The sequence below is a fragment of the Capra hircus genome, chromosome 27 (assembly GCF_001704415.2).
Source record: "Capra hircus breed San Clemente chromosome 27, ASM170441v1, whole genome shotgun sequence".
NCBI classification, from domain to species: domain Eukaryota; kingdom Metazoa; phylum Chordata; class Mammalia; order Artiodactyla; family Bovidae; genus Capra; species Capra hircus.
This window is the reverse complement of record NC_030834.1, coordinates 21846481-21871986: the sequence shown is the minus strand read 5'-3', so window position 1 is coordinate 21871986 and position 25506 is coordinate 21846481. Positions and strand designations below refer to the sequence as shown.

The following is a 25506-nucleotide window of genomic DNA, read 5'->3' as shown; positions in this document are numbered from 1 at the left end:
CTATTTGCTTTTTTGACCTTTTAGAGATTACAGTCCTGCATTATCTATTTTACATTTTCTGAAAAACACTGTTTTGTATTCGTGTGTGTGTTTATGTGTGTGTGTGAGAGAGAGAGAGTGAGAAGAGAAAGAGGAGGATCCCTTCATGGACAAAAGCTAAGTCAACCTGTAAAAGAGTTTTTTCACAAAAACATCCCAGCCTTTTAGTATTGGCACTGTTGCAGGTCTTATCACAGTATAAAACATTTATTAGAAGGGTGTAATCAATAGGTTACATTAACATAGACAAATATTTGGATTCCTATTTGGTCTGACTTTGAAATTATTCCTGAGTGTATATGCTTGAGTATATCGTTCAGCTATCATCCAGAATTACTTATGATTTATATTAGTGTAGCATGTTATTTGAGGTTATTGTTAATTGTTATAATCCAAAGGATAATCATACCTGGCATTCCTTACTGAGACTTGTGGCAGTGGACATACAGAAAGGTAAAATAAACAGTTTTAATATATTATTTGTTTTCCAGAAGGAAGCCTTATAATTCAGAATCGGTGAGAGGTTATTTGTTTTTGATGCAGATCTCAATAAGATTATCCATAAAATAGCTGGTATGAATTAAAATAAATACAATTTAAAAACAATCCATAGTAGTCAAAATAAACTTTAAACCTGAGTAAGCAGAGAAATTACATGACTATAATTCTGTGTCATAATGCTGCTGCTGCTGCTAAGTCTCTTCAGTCATGTCCGACTCTGCGCGATCCCATAGACGGCAGCCCACCAGGCTCCCCCATGCCTGGGATTCTCCAGGCAAGAATACTGGAGTGGGTTGCCATTTCCTTCTCCAGTGCATGAAAGTGAAGTCGCTCAGTCATGCCTGACTCTTAGCGACTCCATAGACTGCAGCCTACTAGTCTCCACCATCCTTGGGTGGAGTACTGGAGTGTGTTGCCATTGCCTTCTCTGGTCATAATGTTAGACTCCTTTAATTAATAAAATACTGGAATTTTACATTGTGAAGAATAAAGGATACGAAACTAAAAGAATAAAAGGAAGAATTTAAAATTAAAAGAAAATTAAGACTAAGAAAAAGGAGATCACTTCCTTCTAAAGTTTTTACTGTACCTATAATTTACTTTACCATTAGATAGCCTATTATTTTATAAGAAAGAAAATTTATATTTATAGGAAAATATAAATTATATATGCATTATTTTCTTTAGCATTAGTATTGGTGAGGTATCCATGTGTGTTTTTCTATAGAAATTTAAAATATTTTAACTTTCTGAAATCATAACATAAAATAAAATTTGAAATTATTATATTAAAAAATTATGGGAGCACCATTACCTTCTCTTTCCATTCTCTATCATTTTTTATTATCTCTTTGCCAAAAATGTCAGTATAGAAAATGAGTCAACTACAGAAAATGAGAAAGAAATAATTGAGACAGGAGTAAAACAAGATAAATGAACAATTCCAAAGAAATATATTCAAAGCCACTTGAACATAGCTTGAGGAAAGGATTAAAAGTGATCCATTAATTTATTAATAGTTAAGATTCTGTTGAGGTATTTTTCAGAAAGGGAATGAGGCCATCTAGCCCAGTAGAATTATTTTACCTTTTTATTTCACTTCAAAACGAGAGGCCCCATCCTGTATGATTCTGATATTCACCATGTCCATCTTCCCCTCTGGGCCAGAATTAGCAATCTAGTCAATCCCATCTTTAGCAGTTGTGAGAATGCTGTTTCAAAGTCACAAGGCTGTCCAGAAGCAGGGCTGAAATAAAGCCTGTTTCTGTCTTCGTCTGTTTTGGCTGCTTTGACAGAATACCATAGACTGAGTGGCTTACAAACAACAGAAATTTATTTCTCACAGTCTGGAGCTGGCAAGTCTAAGATCAAGGTGCTGGCTGATTCAGTGTCTGAGGGCTAAATTCCCGGTTCATAGACACTGCCTTCTTGCTGAACCCTCACATGGCAGAAATGGCAGAGGAGCTCTTTGGGGTCTCTTTTTTAAGGGCACTAATCCCATTCATAAGGGCTTTACTCTCATGACCCCATCACCTTCTAAAAGCTCTGCCTCCTTACCGTCAGAATTTGGGGGTAACACAAACATTCCATAGCAGTTTCCTTTTTCACAGGCCTGACTTCTCTCAGCCCAGGTGAACTTTGTTTCAGAAAGCATGAGATATCCATAGTTGAAAAGGAAATAAAAAATTGTTGCATCAGTCAAGAAGAAAAGGAAGTCTTTTTCTCTCTTGTTATATTTGTTTCCTGTTCTATTACACCCTTTCCTCTTTTATATTTATTCAACACTATGCCCTAAACAAGTTTTTACTCTGAAAGATAGTGTGGCTTTGGTATATATCATTAGTTGCAGAGAAAGTCTCTGAACTTCTTTGATCATTAACTCCCATCAGTAAAACTTTCTTAGCATAGAACCCAAATATATACATTTATTTGTAAATTAGGTAATAAATCACTATACTTATGTGCTTTGCACATTTGACAAAAGTAGAAATATTTAAAGAACTATATACATAGATATCGATTCTAAGATTTTCTTCCCCTTCAGAGGAGAGTCCTGTCTGCCGGATCAGAGATCACCAAGAATATGGTCATTATGGTCTACTGGTCCATCAAGCATACATAGATACCTAACAGTGTACACGACCTTGACTTGAGCCCTTTGAGAACGTTAGAGTTTATCACAAAAGAGATGCTCAACCAAATTCAGTGTAACCCTTAGCATTCCAAAGTGTTAATAGCTCAATTGTGTCCAACTCTTTGCGACCCTGTGGACTGTATAGCCTTCCAGGCTCCTCTGTCCATGGAATTCTCCAGGGAAGAATACTGAAGTGGATTGCCATTCCCTTCTCCAGGGCATCTTCCCAACCCAGGGATCGACTTGGGTCTCTCGCATTGCAGGCAGATTCTTTACCCTCTGAGCCACTAGGGAAGCCCCTTAGTGTTCCAAACGTAGAGGCAAATTAAGAAATAAAATTGCCATTTGCACCAAATTTAGTAGTAAATGTACAAATGCAGTAAATGTAGTAAAGATGATCATATTAATTAAACAAAATTCAAAACGAAGCAGTCATTGGCAGCATGTAATCTACATGCTAGATGTTATTCACTGGAGTAAACAGAAACCATTTACACATTCTTCAGAGGTACAGAAGCTTCAGACTATGAATTCTCCTTGACACGGGCTTTTGGATACCTACCTAATGGAAGAGAACTCCTTTGTGAAGTTACAGCCCTGGAGATAGACTTATCTTGCCAGGGCAGACATTGTCATTCCCTAAACCTGCTGTCCTACTGCAGGGGCTGTCTCACTCACAGGGCTTAACCAAATGCAGGTTAATAATTTCCTTCCTGTACCAAAGACCTAGGTTCATGCATGCCAGTGACTCTTAATAACCATTCCATTTCCCATCATTGACATTGTTTAGAAAGAATCTACCAGAACTTTGAAAGTGTTAATCATTCAGTTGTGTCCAGCTCTTTTTGACCCCATCGACTATAGCCCGCCAGGCTCATCTCTCCATGGAATTCTCCAGGGGAGAATACTGGAGTGGGTAGCCATTCCCTTCTCATGGGGATCTTCCCAACTCAGGAATCGAACCCATGTCTCGTGCATTGGCAGGAAGATTCTTTTCCTTCTGAGCCAACTTTGAGTAGTCCTAAAAGGGCTAAGTAAGTTGCATCAGCAAATGAGAGTAACCATAAAACCAAAGCAGATTTATGTTACACTGGCTCAGACTAGAAGGTGTCCCTGCTGTTAGGTCAAAGCACACAGACCTAGAAACACTATGAAATTAAAAGATTTATTTGCAATAAGAAGATGACATTTATAAATTAGATAAAATCTGTAATACATTGCCAGAGTGGGATGATTTGCTTAGATGGAAAATACTAGAGACATACGTAAGCCGGAATCTCTAGCTTGGTATACTGACTAGAATCGCTGCTCTCCAGGGATCTAGACGAGTTTGCAAAGCTTCCTCAGGTCAGAGGGCAGCTCCACCAATGGCTGAAACTCGTCCTTTATCATAAAAAGCAGGAGCTGAAAAGCAATCAGGGCATGGTGCTGCTATTTTCACTGCTCTTACAATTCCCAGCAGGATCTTGAAAACACCAAATGACTTCTCGTATTCCCACTCCTCCCATCTGCTAAGCTGAGACCAACACTAATTATCACATGCTGTATTCACCTCTCACAATTACAGGAGACTTGGATTATCTCAAATTTGTAGAAATATAACTTGAGGAGTTATTCTATAAACAATAAATTCTGAAAGGCACTTTTTTGTTGTGGAACATTTCTGATGGCCAGTAAGTGCAGATAGAAAACAGAAATAAAAATATAATTTTAAGTTGGTTGTGTATTAGAATGTTGTTTGCACCATACCCATGGTATGCGGCCAAGTTTCTCCATAAGAACTTGAAATGACCTCACAATGAAATTTGGATTTAATGAGTTTTTAGAAATGAGGGGCCAAGTTGCCTGCCCTACTTTGGGCTATGGTAAAATCAGAAATTAAAGCCCACCTTGCTTGAAAACATTTAGCTGTGTCTCTCCTCTCCAGTAATCTCTCAGTAAAAGTTACATTATGGGAATTCCCTGGCAGTCCAGTGGTTAGGAATCCTCACTTCACTGTAGGGAGCACAGGTTCCATTCCTGGGGAGGAAACTAAGATATCACATGCCATGAAATGTGGCCAGAAAAGAAAAAAGCAGCCTTTATGTTGGTATTTTCCTTTTAAAAAACGTAAAAATCTTTCAGATAGTTTAGGTCATTCTACCTAATGGAACCTGTACTTAGCATAAGAAGATTTTTCTAAGAAGCAATGTATCAAACTAGGAGTATTGTCCTGCAAAGAGAGTGCTGCAAAGGAGAGTCCTTTGGGAACACTTTGGAGATCTGAGCCGAGTGCTCCATCATTTGACAATATGTGTTGACTAGCTCTTGGTTCTCTTGACTGATTGACCTTGATGTTCCATTAGGTGGCATCACCTCAAACATCTAAAACTCTGGCTTCTTCCTCCACACAGTGGGTCCAGTGGTGGTTTTAGTTGGATAAGATTATGGAGTTTTGATCCATAACTTAGCATCAGCCGAGCCTAGGTAGTTTTAATGGATCAGTATCATCACTATTATTTGTTTCTGAACATTAAAATTGATTGGGAGGCTAATGAGTTTTGGATGCAGACAGCACTGGGTGTGAATCCTGGATCTGCCAATTACTATCTGACCTTTCTCAAAACATTTCTCTCTGTGTTTCAGCTTCCTCATCAATAAAGAGGACAAAGTAACACTGATAGTAGTCGATATCACAGTAGTGGTCTATATAAGTGGGTGTACAGCCAGTGCTAGGAGAGCCTGTGATACATCATAGGTACTCAGTAAATGCTATTTCCTCTTTTGCTCCCCCTTCCTTTCTGTGTTGGGTAGAGAAGAGCTTTGTGCCTTTGTAGTTGGTCTCTTTGCATGACTCAGACTATCAGTTGTTGATATCTGTGCTAGAAATGACTGCATGTCCCTGACTCTGTCATAGTTCTAGAAGTTTAGATGAAGTCCATGCCTAACAGGAGTGAGGAATCCAGGCTACCTTTTTCTTCTCAGTGCTCCTTGGCACATGCTTCAATCATAGAACTAATCACACTATTTTGAAATCATTTGTGAGTCAGTGTGATTTTTTTTCCCTCCTCCAAGACAGAGCCAGGGTTCCATTTATCTTCAGCTTCCCCATCCCTAGCACAGGGTGTGCCCCTGGTTATGCTATGGTTGCTTCATGCTGCTCCTCTGCAAAAAGTGTCCACGTAGACCTGTTCTGTTCCATCTGACCAGTAAACGAGTAAACTTGGTTCAAAGTGCCCAGGCTTCTTTGAAGGAGACACACACATACACACAGACTTTGGGTGCTTCGTTTTAAAAGGGAACCAGGTATTAGGCAGTCCGATTTTTTGAGATTTTTATGGAGACTATTCCCTTGGGGTTGTCTCCCACAGGCACAGAGGTCTACATGCCTCAGCACTTGGTACTGACTCCTTATCTATGCCCAGTTCAGGGATAAAGCAGAGTGGTATCTACCAAGGAGCACGTTCTCAGTTTGGAGGGACTCAAGGGCATGAGCACCCTGGAAACAGTAAATTTAGGACACATGAGTTACTGATAAGGAGTAGTACTAGTATTAGTTGTAACTCGTGAGCACAACTACACTAATTTAATTCTCACCCTTTGTATAATTCAGTTGTCAAAGGTGACGGGAAAAAGGATGCACACTACAGAAATTTGGAGATTCAGGATCAGCGTGGGTTGAAAATGATTTCATGTACAAAAATAATTACAATAATAATTAGCATTTGCATCATGCCTTGCGATTTACTAAGTGCTTTTACAGCATCTTGTAATTTTGAAAAGTTATAAATTAGCTCTTAGATACTATCTGATGCCAGTATTAAGCCTCCATGCCAAAGGCTGAAAGTTGTAAGATTTGATTTAGGGAACAGTGAAAAAAGACAGGATTATTAACGCATTGTAAGGTAGAAAATCAGCCAAACTCACTGGCAGAGAAATAGATTTACTTGGCATTTTAGAAACTCAAAAACATATCTTGTAAAAGAAGCAGTTGGCCCATATTTTGATTTCATGGTGCTTGGCACTATTTATTTTTTAAATTCTTTTGGGCAGAGTTTTTGATGTGCATTTACAATGATGAAGTTTGCTTAGCGGGAGCCAAAAGATTCACAAAACCAAAGGACATCTGATCCTTATTTAAGGGTAAAACCTAGAATTATCTGATGAAACCACTGGCTGTAAGTAGAAGCATAGTTAGAGGGGAAATACGAGGAGCTGATTAATATTTCGCTTTAAAACGCAGGTGTCTGTTTCCTAGCGGGAATCTAGATTGATCTGAAGAATGTTCGCTACAGCCCTAGCTCCTTCCCACAACCACAACTAAAGGCTGGACTTTCTGTCTCATAAACAGCCTAATGTAGAAACACACATGAGCTAATAAAACACAAATGTGAGTGAGAATTAGCCGTGAAGATGGAAGACAGCCCTACCTGCCCACCCCTCCTCTCCCTCCGTCCCTTTTCTGCCTCCTGCCCGGCCTTTCCTTCAAAACACGCAAGGGGTACCCATCCTGCCAGGGCAGGGGGACACGTTATTGCCTAGACCAACAGCCGAGCTCTGCCAAGTCAGGTTACTGGATCACACAGGAAGCCAAAATCATCTAGACAGCCACGAAGGCAGCCCGAGAGCTGCGCGCGGGTGTCGCTGGCTCACTTGTAAGCCTTTCCAGATGTGGCAGCCGCGCGGGTCTGGCGCGGGGCCAGGCGGCCGCCTGCAGTCGGCGCTCCCCGGGCCGCGGCGCGAGCCCAGCCGCAATGCCCGGCTCCTGAGGGCTCGGGGCTCGCGCGCGGCTCGCTCGCCCCCGGGCCCGGCGCGCACGCACCCCGGCCGCCTCGCACGGCGACCGCCCGCCGCCGGGGAGGGACCGCCGCAGGAGCGAGCCCCGCGGGAGGGTTGCGGCGCCGGGGCTGCGCTGAAGTCCGCTGCGGCGGCGGCGGATGGGGGACCCCGAGGCCCACGTGATGGCGCGGCCCCCGAGAGCCCCTCTCCGGAGGTCCTTCAGTGATCACATCCGAGACTCCACGGCCAGAGCCCTGGATGTCATTTGGAAAAACACCCGAGACAGGCGGCTGGCAGGTGAGAGGCGAAGAGGGGCGGGCGAGGACGAGAGGTCTGAAAAGGAAAACAATTAAATATACAGGCGCAGTTATTAACTCGGATCATGCAAGAGCTCATCAACGGGGTGAAGTTCATCACTGTCATGGCAAGGATTTCAGTCTCCCTTGTTCTGAGGTTTAGCTTTTCTGGAGTGATTTTTTTTTTTTTTTTTTTGGAAACTCCAGTGCCTCTCTGGTTTCTGGTCTGATTATTTCTAGATAAGGTTTTATGAGAGGTTTTGTGGGTTGTTTTGTTTTCTTTTTTTTAACCTTGAAAACAAAAGCAAGGACCTTTCAAATGTCAGGGAATCAGTGGTGATGAACAACACCAGGCAAAAGCACCGAGGTCGGATGGGCCGGGGAGGGTCGGCTGTGGAGCTGGTCTGGTGAGGTGGCCTGGCCTATGCAGAGAGGGGCCTGGGAGGCTGAGTGGCAGGGGAGTCATCTATGCAGCCCAGTGAAAGCCTGCTGGTATTTCCTCTGGCAGCCTGGGGCTGCTCTGAGTTCCAAGAGGGTGTCAGGTATGCTGGAGGCAGGCGTTTGAAATATAATAAAACATAAATACAGTGTGCAGTTCAAACGTTCTAGGGTTCATGTGACAGAGAGAATGGCAGACTGTTCTAAAGGGTGTGTTAAGGAAAAGGGAACCTCTGCCTGATTGTGGTGTTAAGAATATTCATAAACTGATTTAAAAAATAGCTTCTCACAATAAAACACAAAACCTCTCTGCATCCAGGGAAGGCACCCCAATAGTGTTTAATGGCTCCTTCTTGTTTGCTCTCCAAGTCAGTATACTTCTGCTATTTGCATGGATGGGTCAAAGATTATGTTTTCTTAACCTTCTTGGTTAATCCAATTGTTTTTCCATAGAGTGAATGAAGTTCTCAATGGTTAAAAATATTGCATGTGGCCTCCAAGTGTCAATCCAGGTTTCTGTGCTATGTGTTCTTGATAAAAGGCCCTTTGACTTTGACCTAATTGTACTGACATGACTTGAAGAGGTGAAAGTTAAGGTTTGTGATTGTGATAAAGCAGATTAGGAAGATAATCTGCCAGTTACTTATCATTGTAGGCTGTAAATTTGTCTCAAATGCCCACGAAAATCTTTCTCTCTGTTAAACTAAATAATACTGCTCAGAACTGGGAAAGAGTAAACAGTGTCAAGTCTACCATAAGGTAGTGAAGAAAGAGTAAAACATTTTAAATTTAATAATTTTATTGTGGCTTTAGAGTAAAATATGATACCCTGAAGAAATCCAACTTTATAGTGTTTTTTTTTTAAAGTAGATTTGAGTAATAACAATTTCCAGTTGGCCAAAAGAAGTTTAAGACATAAGATATGGGAGTGTAAAATTCATGACTCTATTGACTGACTCTTTAAAAAAAATGGTTGCTTCACTGTTGCTTTTCTTGACAAATCCTTTGTCCCAAGTGGAAAGATTTCACAAATCATGCCTTATTAAAAATAACACAAAAATATTTTACTGTAGCTTGGTGCTCTAATTTGAAACTAGAGGTTGATTCAAACAGTCTTACTTCCCAAACCTCCTCTTGAATTTTCATAAATGAAGAGCTTTTGACAGCTGTTGGTCTCTTAGAATAAGGATATTATCCCTAGAAAGTTATTGTCTCCCCTTTGTCATTTGTCTGTTATATATTAATGGTCTGTATGGAGTCCAAAATATAGCACCTCATGAAGACCTCGTGGAGAAAAATAGTTACTTTTTACATGTGATAAAAAGTAAACATTTCCCCAGCTCTAACAGCAAATGGGGCTTTAGCTTTAGGTCTACTGAAGGAAGAAATTCTTTATCTTGTCAGGGTTCTCTAAGACAAATCTGAACCTCTGTGGTAATTTACACAGTAGAATAGCCAGATATGATACTTGAACAAGAAAGGACTTTGGCTACCATAGCTAACTGTGATTGCTGGGGACTTGGACTCTTTCTGTGTCCTCTCTCCTGCTTGGCTCATAGCTCAGTCAAGTGGAGACCTATTTGGTGCACATCCAGACCTCAGGACACTTCTACACTTTCCCTCAAACGTCTCCTCTGCACCCCCTCCCACTGGCCAAAGGCTAAATATTAGCTGTTAATTATCCACAGAAAGCCGCTTCTCTAAACATCAAATCCAGTCTTTATTCTACATCACACCACTTTGCCCTCTCTTGCAGAAAGGAGGGCAGTAGAAAATCCAAACCGCCCGCTTCTCTTATGCTGTGAAGTTAATGAGGTGACAGGTGAAACGTGTTTGGAGGCCTCTAGAGGGAGATAACTTCTGTTAATAGTACCTGGAATGTTATTTCCATGATGGTCTTTACCTTGATGACTTTCAGCAAGTTTCTCAAACACTAATCTGAGATTTCAGTTTCTTTCAGAGGTTTCACCTGACTGGAGTGTTTGGCCGTGGGACAGAGTTTTAAGTTTCCTTGTTAGATATCTTCTTTCTCAATCAATGTAGGTCTCTGTTTTTTTCTCTCTTACACACATACGCACATGCACACACATGCACAAACACATACACACACACACACACACACACACACACACACACACACTACATAACTTAGAAGCTCCTAGTTCTTCTACTCCAAACGGTGTTATATACGCAAACCATCGTTTACCTCTCCGTGCCTTAAACTCTTATGTATAAAACAAATTCCATCTGTTATTTCTGAGGATCTACAGCCTCACATAAACGAAAGACAGAGCTGGTGCTTGCTGCTAGTGAAAGACGGGCAAGTGGCGAGGAGTGGCAGGACAGACTGCCCTAACTGCGTCCCCCTGTATGCGCAATTGCCGGTTCTGCACAGCCACAGCCCACGGGGCTTCTCTGACTCCCGTCCTCTCTGCAACCATTATTCTCAGCCTCTTTTCTTTCCTAAAAGCATAGGATAGCACTGTGTTTTCAGGGAATTAGAACTTTGAGGCTAACAGTGAGTGGCAGGTGGGGCTGACAGCCCTTCTCGGGACAAATGGTGCATCGGTCTTACGTGTGTGCTATGTCCTTGCCACTCTTCCCCTTGGGCTCAGGGGCATCTTGGCTATGGGGAGCATTTCACTCCTGAAAAACCTGTTGCCCCTTAATCCTTTCATGTAGGACTTCACATTTTTGTGCCAATGGATCTCTTTAGCATTCTGGTGAAACCTCTGAACTCACTTCTCAGAATAGTATTTTTAAATATATTAATAAAATGTATAAAATTAGAGCAGAAACCAATTAGAATGAAATATAGGGATCAAGGTGTTCAAACCCAAAATCTGTGATATGGCACTATAACATGTATGAATTCTATAACAGGATAATGTGTTCAAAACAGGTGCTACGTCGCTTCAGTCGTGTCTGACTCTTTGAGACCCTATGGACTGTAGCCCACCAGGCTTCTCTGTCCATGGGATTCAATATAGGGAATTAAATATAAATTTGGTGTTTTTAAAAGATGTGGGTGTGCAGATTGTTACTGCAGCCATAATTAATAGCATTGAAGTGAACAACCATCCTTAATTTGTCTCCTTTTCACCAACCATCATAGAAAGGAAATCCTGGGCAACAACATCTGTATCTAGGTGGCAACATGCAGATCTTCAGCTTTCCTGTTTAGTGGCTGAATGGCGCCAGCAGTGTCCCATGAACATCTGTGGACAGAACTGCAGTTGTGTGTGATCTGGAGTGGGTGTGACAACTGCCATAACTATGGAGGAAGGATGAGTGTAAATGGTATTTTGTGATAACTGTAATGTGGTTTGGAAGAGTCTCACTCCCACTGATGATGAAGTCACAGGGATACTAGCACCACTGTGTGTGGAATGGTGTCAATTTGTCAACATTCATAATTCAAAAAAATGGTACATCTCAGTTACGTTTAGTGACAATAAAAATGTTATTTCCCCCTCCAAGTTCATGGACACCTTGAATTCTCTCCATAGACCCTAAATTAAAAATGCCTGCTTAATGCTTACCATGGCTTTCAGATACTTTCAGTCAAAAATTCTTATTGCCTGAGATGCTAGCCTATCGTACATGAGATGGCTGGAATCCTTTGATGTATATTTCACAAAGATCCACTAACAAGTTTAAACTGATGCACCAACAGGACGCCCTCTAAGGAAATTAAAAAAAAAAAAAAACTAAGATGAGAAAGACACAGAGAGATGGAAAGTAAGGCAAAATCCAGAGGACGTATGTGAAGTATCTTTCATCAACTTGGAAAGTGGACTAAACAAATTAACCAAAAAGCAATAAAATATTAGCTTTTATTTAACCTGTAATAAGATAAGAACAGGGCTTCCCTGGTAGCTCAGTTGGTAAAGAATCCACCTGCAATGCAAGAGACCCTAGTTCGATTCCTGGGTTGGGAGGATCCCCTGGAGGAGGGCATGACAACCCACTCCAGTATTCTTTCCTGCAGAATCCCAAGGACAGGGGAGCCTGACAGGCTACAGTCCATGGGGTTACAAAGAGTCGGACACAACTGAGCAACTAAGCACACACACACAAGATAAGAACAATTTCTATAGTGTAAGACATACTGATATTTTTAAGTATTCAATCTATTCTCTTAGGGAAAGATGACATAAGGGGAATAAACCTAAATACTCCAACCTGTTATGAACACATGTCACTAGTTCTGTGGCTAAACATTAAAGAGAGGAGGAACTGAATTGCCTATGAAGAAATTAAGAAAACTTAGACCGGTCTCAGTGAGATCCCAGGGACGGTGGTGCCTGGTGGGCTGCGGTCTGTGGGGTCGCACAGAGTCTGACACGACTGAAGCGACTTAGCAGCAGCAGCAGCAGTGAGATTCAATAGGCATAGAATAAATGCTTCAGATATCTCTGTTGGGTTAGAGCCCCCCTCCCCGCCCCCGGGGATACTTTGTTGGATGTTCAGCATCTTCTATCTTTCGGAAAGTAGATTTTTACATTTCAGCTGACCAGGTCTCCACTTCACCAGTAAAAAGAATGCTTGACACACTGTGCAGGATATTGGCTCTGAATTCAGTAGGGCATCGAGAATTCTGGCCCATTTCCCACGACAGGCAACCGCAAACACTGACTCCTGTGAACTGGTTTCTACTCATTGGTTCACCGTGAAAAGCAAGTAAGGGCAAATAGAATGTCTTTTAACCAAGAGTGATGTATGCCTCAAACTATGCAGGCTCCTCCAGTAAACAAAGACTTCTCTAGAAGAATGCAACACTATAGAACATTTCGAAGGGCCTGAGAGACAACCATTAATGATGCTTCAGGAGACACAGTCGCCTTCTGAAGGGTGGATATGAGCGTGTATTAAATTAGATATTACTATTTCAGTAAAAAAAAAAAAAAGAAGCATTCTGATGTTGAGACCAACTTGAATGAGAAGGAATATAATATAGTTACTGAGCGAGCTGGCTGTGCTCTCAGACTGCCTGGGTAACTTTGGGCAAGTGTGTTCCTCACCAGTTTAAAAAGGGATGAAAATAGTATCTATGCCATAAATTGTTTTAAGGATCATGTGAGTTACTATGCAAAGTCCTCAGAAAAGTCATTGTCATAAGTAAACCCTCTGTCAGCTTTTGGTTGGTATAACTTCCTGTTTCCTTATGCTCTACTTGCAAGGAAGCTTTGCCCCTAGAGGGTGACACCCCAACATTTGCCTAAGCCTTTTGGGCAAAAGTAGTTCACCAGTCCTAAGGAAATGAAAAGAAAAGGTAACATTTGAATGGAACTTGGGATTTACTTCTGTACCTGTGGGGCAAAACAAAGAAGACTCTAACGAAGGTGACTTTTACAGAACCTGGGTTGAAATCCAGAAAGAATTGACTAGAGAATAACTGTTTTCACACACTGATGAGGGAATCAGTCTTTGGATATGAGTTTGTCAGGCTAGATATATTATACAATATCTGAGAGTCTTCTCAAACGAGTTGGAACCTGCTTTGAAAATTGCTAGATAGTTGGAGCCAAACATGGGAAAGAGAGCAGCACCAGCAGGCGAGATCCAAGCACGTGGGCCAGCTCTGAAGTAGGAAAAAGTATGCTCAACATCAAGGCTGCCACTTGAAAGGGGTAGTTCTCACGCCTCCCTTTCTGGAGCGAAACTTCTGTAACTTTCTTCATCTAAAATAGTATGTCTCTCCAGAAAAGAATGGCATAAAATAGTATGTATGAACAGCCAGCATAGTTTGCCAAAGGTCATTACAATTACAACCATGAGATGTGTTCAAAGTCAGGGGCTTAATAGAAGGGTTGTATTTGTGACTTCCCTACTGGCTTCCCTGATGGCTCAATCTGTAAAGAGTCTGCCTGCAGTTCAGGAAACCTTGATTTGATCCCTGGGTTGGAAATATTTCCTGGAGAAGGGAATGGCTACCCACTCCAATATTCTTGCCTGGAGAATTCCATGGACAGAGGAGCCTGGTGGGCTGTAGTCCATGGGGTTGCAAAGAGTCGGCTACAACGGAGCGACTGTTTCATATTAGTGACAGGTCTGCCTAAGCATCAAAATCTGTATCATGAAACCAAAACTGGATTTAAAAGAACATTCCACTTGAGGACCTCTATTTTAGAGGAATGATTAAGGAGTAGAGTGAAGTCAAGCTTGCCTTCTATGTGTTTTTCAATTTCTTGTTCCTGTCACTTAATAATAATAGGCCATTCTTGAAGAAAGAAGATATGCTGTTCACAAGGCGTGTGTTGGGGCTGTTTACTTGTAATGATGATGTGTTCATATTGATCCTTCTGTGCTCTTCCCACATTGCTTGTGAACAACCGCTGATATTTATGAATCATTTTCCTGGAATTATTGATGAAGACCTAACCATGGAAAAAACCGAAGTTACTCATTCCTTTAATAATCAAACTAGCAACTACAGGACTACAGTTACATTCCTCAGGCAATCATCAAAGACAAAGCAGCTAGTATGAACTAATTTTTTTGTAATATGAACTAAATATGGCACCCAGCCTGAGGTGGTTATTATCACTGGATGCATTCTTTATGACAAATAATATAATAACAATAACTAAGTTGTCATTTGAGTGTTTGTTTACCAAGTGCTTTAATCTTAAAAATGATCCTGAGAGGTATGTACTACTATTTTTATTTCCATTTAAGCTAGGGTATTTTTGGCAGTACCTTAAAAATCCATTAATGAATGTCAATGGGCAAAAATCAGAAACATCCAAATATGCCATCATCATTAATTAATATCACAAATATGTATTGAGAATCTGTCATATGCGAAATGTTGTGCTAAGCACCAGATAACTAACAAGACAGACACAGTCCTTAACCACCAGCCGTGAACATCACATCTGAATTCTACCTTTGAATTTAAGAAGGACCCAGCATGGGCAACATGAACCCCATTTTCTTAAGGAAGAACTGTGCAGTGTCTCTTGACTTTGAGAGAGGTCTAAAACTTGTCACTGATTTGATCTTTAAACCAGTGACTCTCGAGGGATGAGAAAAGACACACTTGGAAGGGGCAGTATTGGAAAGAACACATGTAGTTTTTAAAGATATACATGATCCGTTTATTGTTTCCATAGTGCAAACTGCATCTTCCAAAATGCTGAAGATAGAGAAATCAGGCACAGGTGGGAGGGATGGAACATGAGCAGAGTAACCTATAAATTTAAATCAGTAAATCAGCCCATCAGAGGACAACCCCATGGAGCAAGGGGAGACCCTCTCTGCAAAGAAGGATCAGACAAATTAGTGCATCTTCCCTGATGAACTAGCCATTCTCTTCATGGAACAAAGACTCGATACCTCCAAAGTGCTATGAGATCATAGCTTTAACTGTTTCTTTTAAGATGAGATACTGACTTTTTTACAAAGTTGAAATGTACTAAAGTTTAAAATATGTCACTATCTAAAACAGAGTGCTTTTGACTGATTCAAAATTCCGAATGAGCTAAACTTGGAGATTGTGTTTTAAATATTTTAGTTTATTGATGAGATTGATCTCAGATCTCAACATACATGGGCTATAGACTTAAAATAGATTTTTCTAAGTCTTTTGTTATTTCACAGAATTTCTCATGGAACCAAATTGGAAGTGAGGACATTTTTTCTTCCCATAATAACTTTAAAAGAGATATTCCTATTTTGGATTTTTAAAAGAAAAGAAAGATAATGATGGATGAGTTATATTAAAATATGACATAATTATTACACCTCAAAAAATACAGCATAATTATTATATTCTTAAATGTTTACCAGTCACCAAGGTTATATCATACTCTGAACAGAAAAATACTTGAGGTAATAGAATTTGAGGGTCAAGTATGTAATCATGGGGGCTTCCGTAGTGGCTCAAACAGTAAAGAATCTGCCTGCAGTACGGGAGACCCAGGTTCGATCCCTGAATCAGGAAGATCCCCTGGAGAAGGGAATGGGTACCTGCTCCAGTATTCTTTCCTGGAGAATTCCGTGGATAGAAGAGCCTGGTGAGCTACAGTTCATAGGATGACAAAGAGACAGACCCAATTGAACAACTAACACACACACACACACACACACACACACACACACATATAATCATAGTGAAGCAATTCTGTATTCTTGTATATATATAATGATCTCAAAAAATTTTTAGTTCATTTCAGATCAGTAACATTCTAGATTGCTTTCAGTAATTTGAAAATTAGAGAAAAAATAATTTGAATATTAATTATTCATCAAATGCCGAGTTTAAATCAGTGAGAAAATTACCAAAGAAGGTATGACTTTGAATTAATACTGCTTTTATCAGCTTCCACATTTTAATTAAAGCGTATTTTGAGTACTGAAAGTATGTTCACCTATCATGGCCTCATTTTCTCTTAGAAGTGACTTCTCTAATATATTCCAAAGAATCCAGTTAATTGTGGCATCTTAGTATTTCCAGGTAGAGAAGCCAAAGGATGAAAGAAAGCAAGAAAGTTTTTAAAGCTGAACATTTTGTTTTCAAATAAGGGGCCTTAGAGAAAACGTGAGATGTAGCTCAGAGGCTGTACAACCAAGAAGGCAGACAGCATCCCCGGAAGCAGAGTGACAGAGGGTTTTTGCATTGCATGGGCATAACCTTGTACTAGCTACAAATTAGCTAATTTTGATTGTGCACTGACTATAATGCTAGCTGTTAGAAAATATACAGCGTAAATTACTGTCCCTAGACTTCCACAATTTAGAGTCTAGTTGGAAGGAAAAAAAGTAACCTACAGAGAAAACTAGCCTCTAGGGCATGGTTTGATGGATCCCACAAGGCACTTGCTGAGCCAATCAGTATCTGTCCCTCCTTTTCTCTTCCCTCATTTCTTCTTTTCCTCCCTCTTTCCCTCTCTCCTTCCTCCCCTTCCTCCCACTGTCTCTCTCCTGTCTGCCTACAGTAGGAACTGACTACTGACCCAAGTACATTAATAAAAGACATCCAGACTATGTCATTACTGGTTTTTCTGTACTTTGGTAGAGTCATGCTTATTTGTATCCCAATAAACATTATTTATACGTGAAAATTTCTTTGAGATAACTAGCTTTTCAAATCACAAATTATCACTTTTCCATTATTGCACATGGAAATGAAAACATTTGAATCATTGCAGAGAAGAGCCTCTGTGTCACTATGAGGATGTGACAGCAGTGATGTGTGTGTGTGTGTGTGTGTGTGCGCGCGCATGTGCACATGCATGCATGTGTGCTCAGAGGATGATAAATACAGAGGTTTCATATTGAAAATTTTTTTCACAATAGCATTGATATGTTCAGCCAGATAAGTTATATGGATGTTCCTCAACACTGGGAAAAAAAATCCTCGCACTAGTAACTGAATGAATTCACCTGTTTGCTTCCTAAGTATCCCACCACAGTTTTGCTCCAGTGTAGGCTGGAAGCAATAAGGTTTGCCCTTTTTTGAGATAGTCATTGACCCACACCTTGCATTCAGTATAACACAAATGTATTCCCAGTCAAAAGTTCAGTAAGGGCTTGAGAGTGGCAACCAGGAGGTGAAGAGAACAGAGGCTGTTTTTATGATTTGCCGAGATATCCAGTCTCCTCTTTATTTGATTAGTAAAAATATCTGTGTTGAATTCAGTGTCAGTTTTGATCCTGTACTGCAAGAATCTCTAATCAGTAAATTATTTCAGTCAAGAGCTGAAACACTATTAATGAAAAACTAATTAACAGCCTCTCAATGAAATCACCAGGACATAGCAAAAAACAGCATATTTTGCTGGCTGAAATCTTGCTTGGTAATCTCTAAGTATCCTGACACCACAAATCACTTTTCTCTCTGTGTCTCTTTAAGGCATTTATTATCAGTATGAACACATCTAGGCAGTTGTGTACACACACACACGGACACTCAGCACACACACGTACATCCCTCAGGAAGCCAAGACTTCAGGGAACCTCTTTTCAAAAACAGACTAATGCTCCCTGATTTACAGGATGCTGATGTAAAAGTCACAACGTAGCATCTGGTTGTTGACAGTCTGGAGTAGGGGCAGAGATTCAACTCCTTTAATGATGTCTAGACTTTGTTTTATCTTGTAGAATTTTGGTGACATATTTAGTTTTTTGCAGACAACTTTCAAATCACTGACTCAGCATTCGGTGTGGATCCGCTTATCATGAGCCATCATCTCTAATCTGGTTTTGAATAGCAGGATGTTGTAGGTCCAGATTGAAGTGTGACCTCTGAATGTTTTCCATTCATGCTTGATTACTATATCCTAGAGGTCTAGACAGTGTTATTGGTTTCTCACCAACATAAACATCTGGCAAAAAAAAAAGAGAGCTAAACTGGATGAGTAAGGACATTCCTCATATACCTTTACGATATGCTATATTTAAAATAAAACTTTTGAAAACGAAACCCATCTCAGGTTGTAAAGGATGCCATCAAACATATTGTTTTTCACCTCAGATGAGTCAGTCTTTGGACTATAATTTTTCACTGATGAAAACAAGTTTGAGCATGTACTTTCAGACTGCAAAAGGAACACCTCTCCTTTGTGCTATTACAAGAAGCTAGAATTTCATTTAGTGAATTCCAGCCAAATGGAATGAACACACGCACATTGACTCATGTGTAGCTCCTGGGTGAACAAATGAGATGATAAACCAGTGGGGGCAGGAAGGGAATGGTAGGACCAAACCCACAGCAACATGTGGATGAGCATGGTACCAGGCCTCCTCAAGTCTCAGTTCACCTGGGTAGATTTTCTTTCTCTAAGTGTTATTGGTTGATAGGAACTCTGCTGCTGTTGCTGCTGCTGCTGCTGCTGCTGCTGTTAAGTCGCTTCAGTCGTGTCTGACTCTCTGCGACCCCATAGACGGCAGCCCACCAGGCTCCCCCATCCCTGGGATTCTCCAGGCAAGAGCACTGGAGTGGGTTGCCATTTCCGTCTCCAATGCATGAAAGTCAAAAGTGAAAGTGAAGTCGCTCAGTCGTGTCCAACTCTTAGTGACCCCACAGACTACAGCCTACCAGGCTCCTCTGTCCATGGGATTTTCCAGACAAGAGTACTGGAGTGGGGTGCCATTGCCTTCTCTGAGGAACTCTAGAGAGGGCTTATTTAACAGCCGGCACTCATTCCCAGGTGGCACAGTGGTCAAGAATCTGCTTGCCAATGCAGGAGACCCAAGAGATGTGGGTTTGATCCCTGGGTCAGGAAGATCCCCTGGAGAAGGAAATGGCAACCCGAACTAGTATTCTTGCCTGGGGACCTCATGGACAGAGGAGCCTGGCGGGCTACAGTCCATGGGATCACAAAGAGTCAGACACGACTGAACGATTGAGCACACACCAGAGTAGAATACTGTCCCACTCAGTTACAGGGAAAACTGAGGTCCTTTCTTTTATGCTAGGGCTACAGACCACATGCAACCAAATGCCAGCAAAACTTGTGTGCAGCTGGGAGCACCAGGATGAGAAATGTAGAGGTGTGACAAGACAACCCAAGGATGCCTTATTTGTGTTCTTTGTATGCAGGTGGCCCTGATAGCAATAGGATGGGAACGGCACTGGAAATGTTACACATAGGATACTGTACATTTGTGAGATGTACATTCAGTAATGGATCCCAATTTGTGTACAACATCTTGTGCATAATATTTATTAAGCTGCTTTCTTTCTTCTTTCCTTTTTTTTTTTTTTTTTTTCGACTAGGGTAAGAAAAGAAGAGAAAGATTTCTTTCAGTCTTTCAGTGATCCTTTGTATAAATTGGTGACTTAGAACCCAAGCTGTGTTTCCAACCAGAGCTCTTTGGCGCAGCATAATCTTTGCACAACTGAAGATAAACATGGAGGCTAAACCTCAGAAAAGTGATTTCAAAGTGCAGGCTGAAAATCTATTGTAAATGCCCCTTTGCCCCATTTAAGACAATAATAACAGTTTGTGACCAGCCACGCTGCACAAACCCCAAGGATTAGCCAAGTGTTAATAAGAGCCAAGTGTTAATAAGCTGGGAAATGGGAAAAAATAAACATTTAATATTTTTTAAAGAAACAAAGGGAAATAAAAAGAAGGCATCTGGAAAGGGCCTTAACAGGGAGGTAAGGGTAAACCCCTGCTCGCTGATCACACCAGAATGAATGGGTCAAAACAGCGCACCCATCTTCTCAGCCACCGCCACACACATTCCAGGTTCCCATTCTTGTGAGGTCAGTTCGAAGAAAATGTTTTTATTTCTGTTACCCTGAGCATGACTCCCACTTTGCCCATGAAGTATTCCTGGCGTGAACCTTCATGGCCTTTCATCCTCATTAATCCCCCTACCAACCCACACAGACCCTGACTCCAGCCGATTTTGTGACTGTCTGCTTTTTCTTTACCCAGTTTGCACTGAAAATGATCTACAAGTTGAATTAGGTCAGAATTGATAATCTGTCCTGTGTGTGCTTACTTTCCTGTCCTTGTTCCATATTCTTGTCCCTACCTGGACTTAAAGTATTTTAACTGATTAATGAAACACCATGTCATGAGCTATCCACTTTTCTCTACATAAAAGTGCATGCTTTTGAATCACAATAACTTATGTAACATCTCTGCTTTTAGATAGAGTCTAGGAAAATGGCATTTTGTAATTTTTATTACAATGGAAAAAAGCTGACCCATACTTTGGACCCAGTGAGCTCCAAGGGTCAAAAGCCAAGTGCTTTTAATAACTTTTTAAGAGTAGGTAATCCTTGCTCACTTTGAAGACTGAAGCATGTACTAATTGCTTTTGTAAAATGAAGGTGATGTTGCTTTAGCTAATGGTCCATGCAGCCTTACCCTGGGATACTTGATCACAGTGTCTCATGTGGCTTAAATTGCTGTTTTCATAACATACTCGCTGTTTTTTTGATTCAATACAGTTCAGGTAACATTTGAAATCTGTACCTTTGCCTTCCAAACATATTTTATCCAAAAACATCTTTAGATATGTTATCAATTAACTAATGGCAAGATTATCATTAAGTAATTAAATGTTTGACATGCAAGAAAAATGTATCAACCACTAACTTCAGTAATAAAACATTAAAATTACTGTCTCAAAATTTTTAATTTAAAATTACTGTGTGCCCCTCCTGAATCCGATTCCCTCCCATTTCCTCCCCAACTCCCCCTGACATTCTAGTCCTGAACTTGGGATTCAATCCTTCCCATGATGGTTTTGCACTCTTATTATATATGTAAGTAACCCAGAACAATGTCAATTATTATTTTGCACATTTAAAATTTTTAAGTGGGACCATACTGCAGATATCATTCTGTAAGTCATCTTGCTCAGAATTATATTTTTGAATCTATTTTTTATCAATTAAGCTTTTTATTGATGTTTAGTTTTTGTTCAATATTATATGGGCTTCTCAGGTGGCACATGGTAAGGAATCCTCCTGCCAGTGCAGGAGACTCAAGAAATGTGAGTTCCATTCCTGGGTGGGAAAGATCCCCTGGAGTAGGGAATGACACCCCGCTCCAGTATTCTTGCCTGGAAAATTCCATGGAGGAGCCTGGCGGGCCACAGTCCATGGAGCTGCAAAGGGTCAGACTCGACTGAGCAACTGAGCACACAATATAGTGAGTCACAATTTTTAAAGGTGATACTTAAGTTTATAGTTATTATAAAACTGTGACTGTAGTGTCTGTGTTACATGATATATCCTTGTAGCTTATTTTATACTTAATAGTTTGCATATCTTGCTACCCTAACCCTGTATTGCGACTCCCCACGGGTAACTACTAGTTTGTTCTTTAGTCTATTTTGTTGTTGTTGTTGTTATTTTCACTAGTTTGTTGTGTATTTTTTAATTCCATATATAAGTGATAACATAGCATTTGTCTTTCTCTGACTTATTTCACTTAGCATAATACCTTCCAAGATCATCCATGTTGTTTGCAAATGGCAACATTTCATTGTTTCTTATGGCTGAATAGCTTCTTTATCCATTTATCTGTTGATGGACACGTAGGTTGCTTCCTCATCTTGACAATTATAAATAATGCTGCTATAAACACTGTGGTGCCTGAATCTTTTTGAATTACCGTTTTCGTTCTTTTTTGGTATATACCCAGGACTGGAATTAAGTCATATGGTATTTCTGTTTTCAGTGTTTTGAGAAACCTCCATATTCTTTTCCACAGTGGCTGTACCAATTTACGTTCCCACCAACTCTGTATGTAAGAGCTTCCTTTTCTCTACATCCTCACCAACATTTGTTATTTATGTTCTTTTTGATGATAGCTGTTCTGAAGGTGTGAAGTGATATCTCATTGTGATTTTGATTTGCATTTCCCTGATGATTAGCAGTGCTGAGCATCTTTTCATGTGCCTGTTGGCTATCTACATTTCCTCTTTGGCACAATGTCTATTCAGGTATTCTACCTATTTTTTAATCATATTGCTTGGTTTTGGTTTTTGTTTTGATGTTGAATTGTATGAACTGTTTATTAATGTTGACTATTAATCCTTTATCACTCATATTATTTGCAAATATTTTCTCCCATTCAGTATGTTGTTTTTTGTTTTATCGATGGTTTCCTTTGCTATGCAAAAGCTTTTAAGTTTAATTAGGTCCCATTTATCTATTTTTGCTTTTAGAGGCAGTTCCAAAAAAATACTGCTGAGATTTATGTCAAAAAATATTCTCTATAGGTTTTCCTTGAGAATTATTTTATTCATGTTGAAACTTAAAAGATCGTTTGTTCTTATTATTTATTTTATGAATATGCTGTATTTTACTTAGTCATCCTTCTGTTGAAAGGCATTTAGTTTGTTTTCAGTTATGCACTATTACAAGCATTTGCTATTAGGAATGAATACTATTGTTTATACCTCTCTGTACATATGTGTAGAAGTTTCTCTGTGACAGTAATTCTTGTAAGGATGGGATTTCTTAGTAAGTTATGCATATCTTATATGGTCAAACTGTTCAAACTGTGGTAGGTGTTCATGTATTGCACGCCCACAAATGATATAGAAGAATACCCAATATCTCAATAGAAGAGAATTTTTCAAGTGCTGTAAAACTCGTAGAATATTTACTTAAAAAAAAAACACAAAAATATAAAGAGTATAAGATATTAGCAAAGTCAAATTTATATATATCAATATATATGTATGAGTACATATAAATGTATGTGTTCTTATATATATAGTCATATACATATATAAATTTTTATATGTATATATCGTATATAAGTATATCATGAAGGGATTTATAAGTTAATAGAATTAAGCAACAATTAGATAAATAGGGTTGGAATGAAGCTTATAAATAATGAATAATATTTTTCATTTTAATATGTAATTAAATATCTGCTTAAAAGTGATAATAGATGTCAAGTTCATTTATGCCTATTCTGGGTCTATATTTGGGTACAAATGTAGCTTAAGGGTTTCCCAGGTGGCTCAATGGTAAAGCATCTGCCTACCAGTGCAGGAGACATGGATTCAATCCCTGGGTCAGGAAGATCCCCTGGAGTAGGAAATGGCAACCCAGTCCAGCATCCTTGCCTGGAAAATTCCATGGAAGATGGAGCCTAGTGGGCTACAGTCCATGGGGTCACAAAGAGTTGGACGCAACTGAGCGACTGAGCTGTTGCACTCGTGCAACTTAGGTACATGATGAGGATAGAAAATGGAGGGAAAATCTATCCGAGAATTAGAGGAAACAGAAAGTGTGACTCAGAAATAATATTCTCACAATAACCTATTTTAAGAACTACCTGCTGCTGCTGCTGCTAAGGCACTTCAGTCGTGTCCAACTCTGTGCGACCCCATAGACGGCAGCCCATCAGGCTCCCCCATCCCTGGGATTCTCTAGTCAAGAACACAGGAGTGGGTTGCTGTTTCCTTCTCCAGTGCATGAAAGGGAAAAGTGAAAGTGAAGTCGCTCAGTCGTGTCCGACTCTTGGCGACCCCATGGTCTGCAGCCTACCAGGCTCCTCCGTCCATGGGATTTTCTGGGCTAGAGTACTGGAGTGGCTTGCCATTGCCTTCTCCGAAGAAACACCTCCTCTTCACCAAAGTTAAAAAAAGATTCCCCTGAAGGCCTCCATGGGGACCAAGGGCTCCCTGGAATAAGTGTGAAAACCTGGCATAAGGGACAAACCTTTTTTTTTTTTTTTTTTGCCATTCCATGCAGCATGTAGAATCTTACTTCCCTGATGAGGGATCAAACCTGAGCCTCTTCTATTGGAAGCACAGAGTCCTAACCACTGGACTGCCAGGGAAGTCCCAGGGACAAATGTCACTGAAGAGCAAGTCTTTCCTCAAATGATGGATAATTAGCCTTAAATGGCAGAAGCATTAATTTTTCAAAAAATAAGTGTAGATTTTATTTTTTTATTCTTCTTTGTTAAATAAGTAAAAAGCAATAGTTTATTTAAAGATATCTTTTGTAAGCAAAGCATCATGCTTTAGAATGATATGCCTGTTAAAGATCAATGTCTTTACCTCAACTTTTTCTCAGAGATATATAACTAAAGATGGTTATTGAGTTTTAAAACTGAGACTGCTGAGTAAGGGCATGGTGGCCTCTGCACATGCATTTTCCCATCCACCCAGCAGTCTTTCTTCTTTCTGTACTGATAAGTTGGAAGCAGTGCACTGTGTGGTATTGTGAAGACCTCAGATATGATTGTGGAAATGGGCTCCTCAGAGTTGCCTGGCAATATTGGTGAATTTATGGCTTCCTTAGTTAAATGATCTCTTTTCACTTTACTGTTGATCACAAGTCATTCTTTGAGAACATGATGTCTGGATGGAAACAAGCCATGCTCTGTAAAGCATATGCTGATTTTCTTATAATCACATAATTATTGATTTTCCTCCTAATTTTAATGCCTTTTATAATTTCTCATGGAATATGTTCCCCTCGAGCAATTCTTTTAAGTTCTTTCTGTTCTTCTCCTTGAAATATAAACCTTGTCCCTTCTTTTAAGTCTCCTATTTCAGTTAGAATGTCTCTAATATCCATAATTTTTATACTAAATTTACTTATTCAATGACAGTCATGATAAAAATGATTATTTTTAGCACTCATAACATAATTGACATTTAGAACGAACGCTGTTTCCCATACCAACAGTAGTGCCCATACCCCAGAAAAGGACTTAACGAAAGAAATTGTAGCTAAAGTTTTTAAACTTTTTTTTTTAAACTCAGAAAGATGATAAGTTTCCTCAGCTTGCTGATATTTAGTTTTAGCCGGACCCCTGACATGCAGTGTGGGGCTCTGCTCAGAGCCTCTCTTGTAGTGTTGTTTAATACTTACATAACACTGTGAAGTGGGCT

At 40.0% G+C, this 25506-nt stretch overlaps 1 protein-coding gene across 3 annotated transcripts in view; it reads left to right on the top strand.

The window, feature by feature from the left end:
- DLC1 (DLC1 Rho GTPase activating protein) overlaps positions 1 to 25506 on the top strand; it is a 433712-nt gene that overhangs the window by 241406 nt on the left and 166800 nt on the right. Inside the window, exon 1 of one of the 3 annotated variants that reach the window (XM_005698780.3) lies at positions 7487 to 7729. The exons of the other annotated variants lie outside the window; for them this stretch is intronic. Within the exon in view, the coding sequence (XP_005698837.2) occupies positions 7591 to 7729 (139 nt within the window). The 5' untranslated portion in view covers positions 7487 to 7590. Of the gene's footprint in view, positions 1 to 7486; positions 7730 to 25506 lie in introns of those variants that run through there. 3 annotated transcript variants of the gene reach the window in all.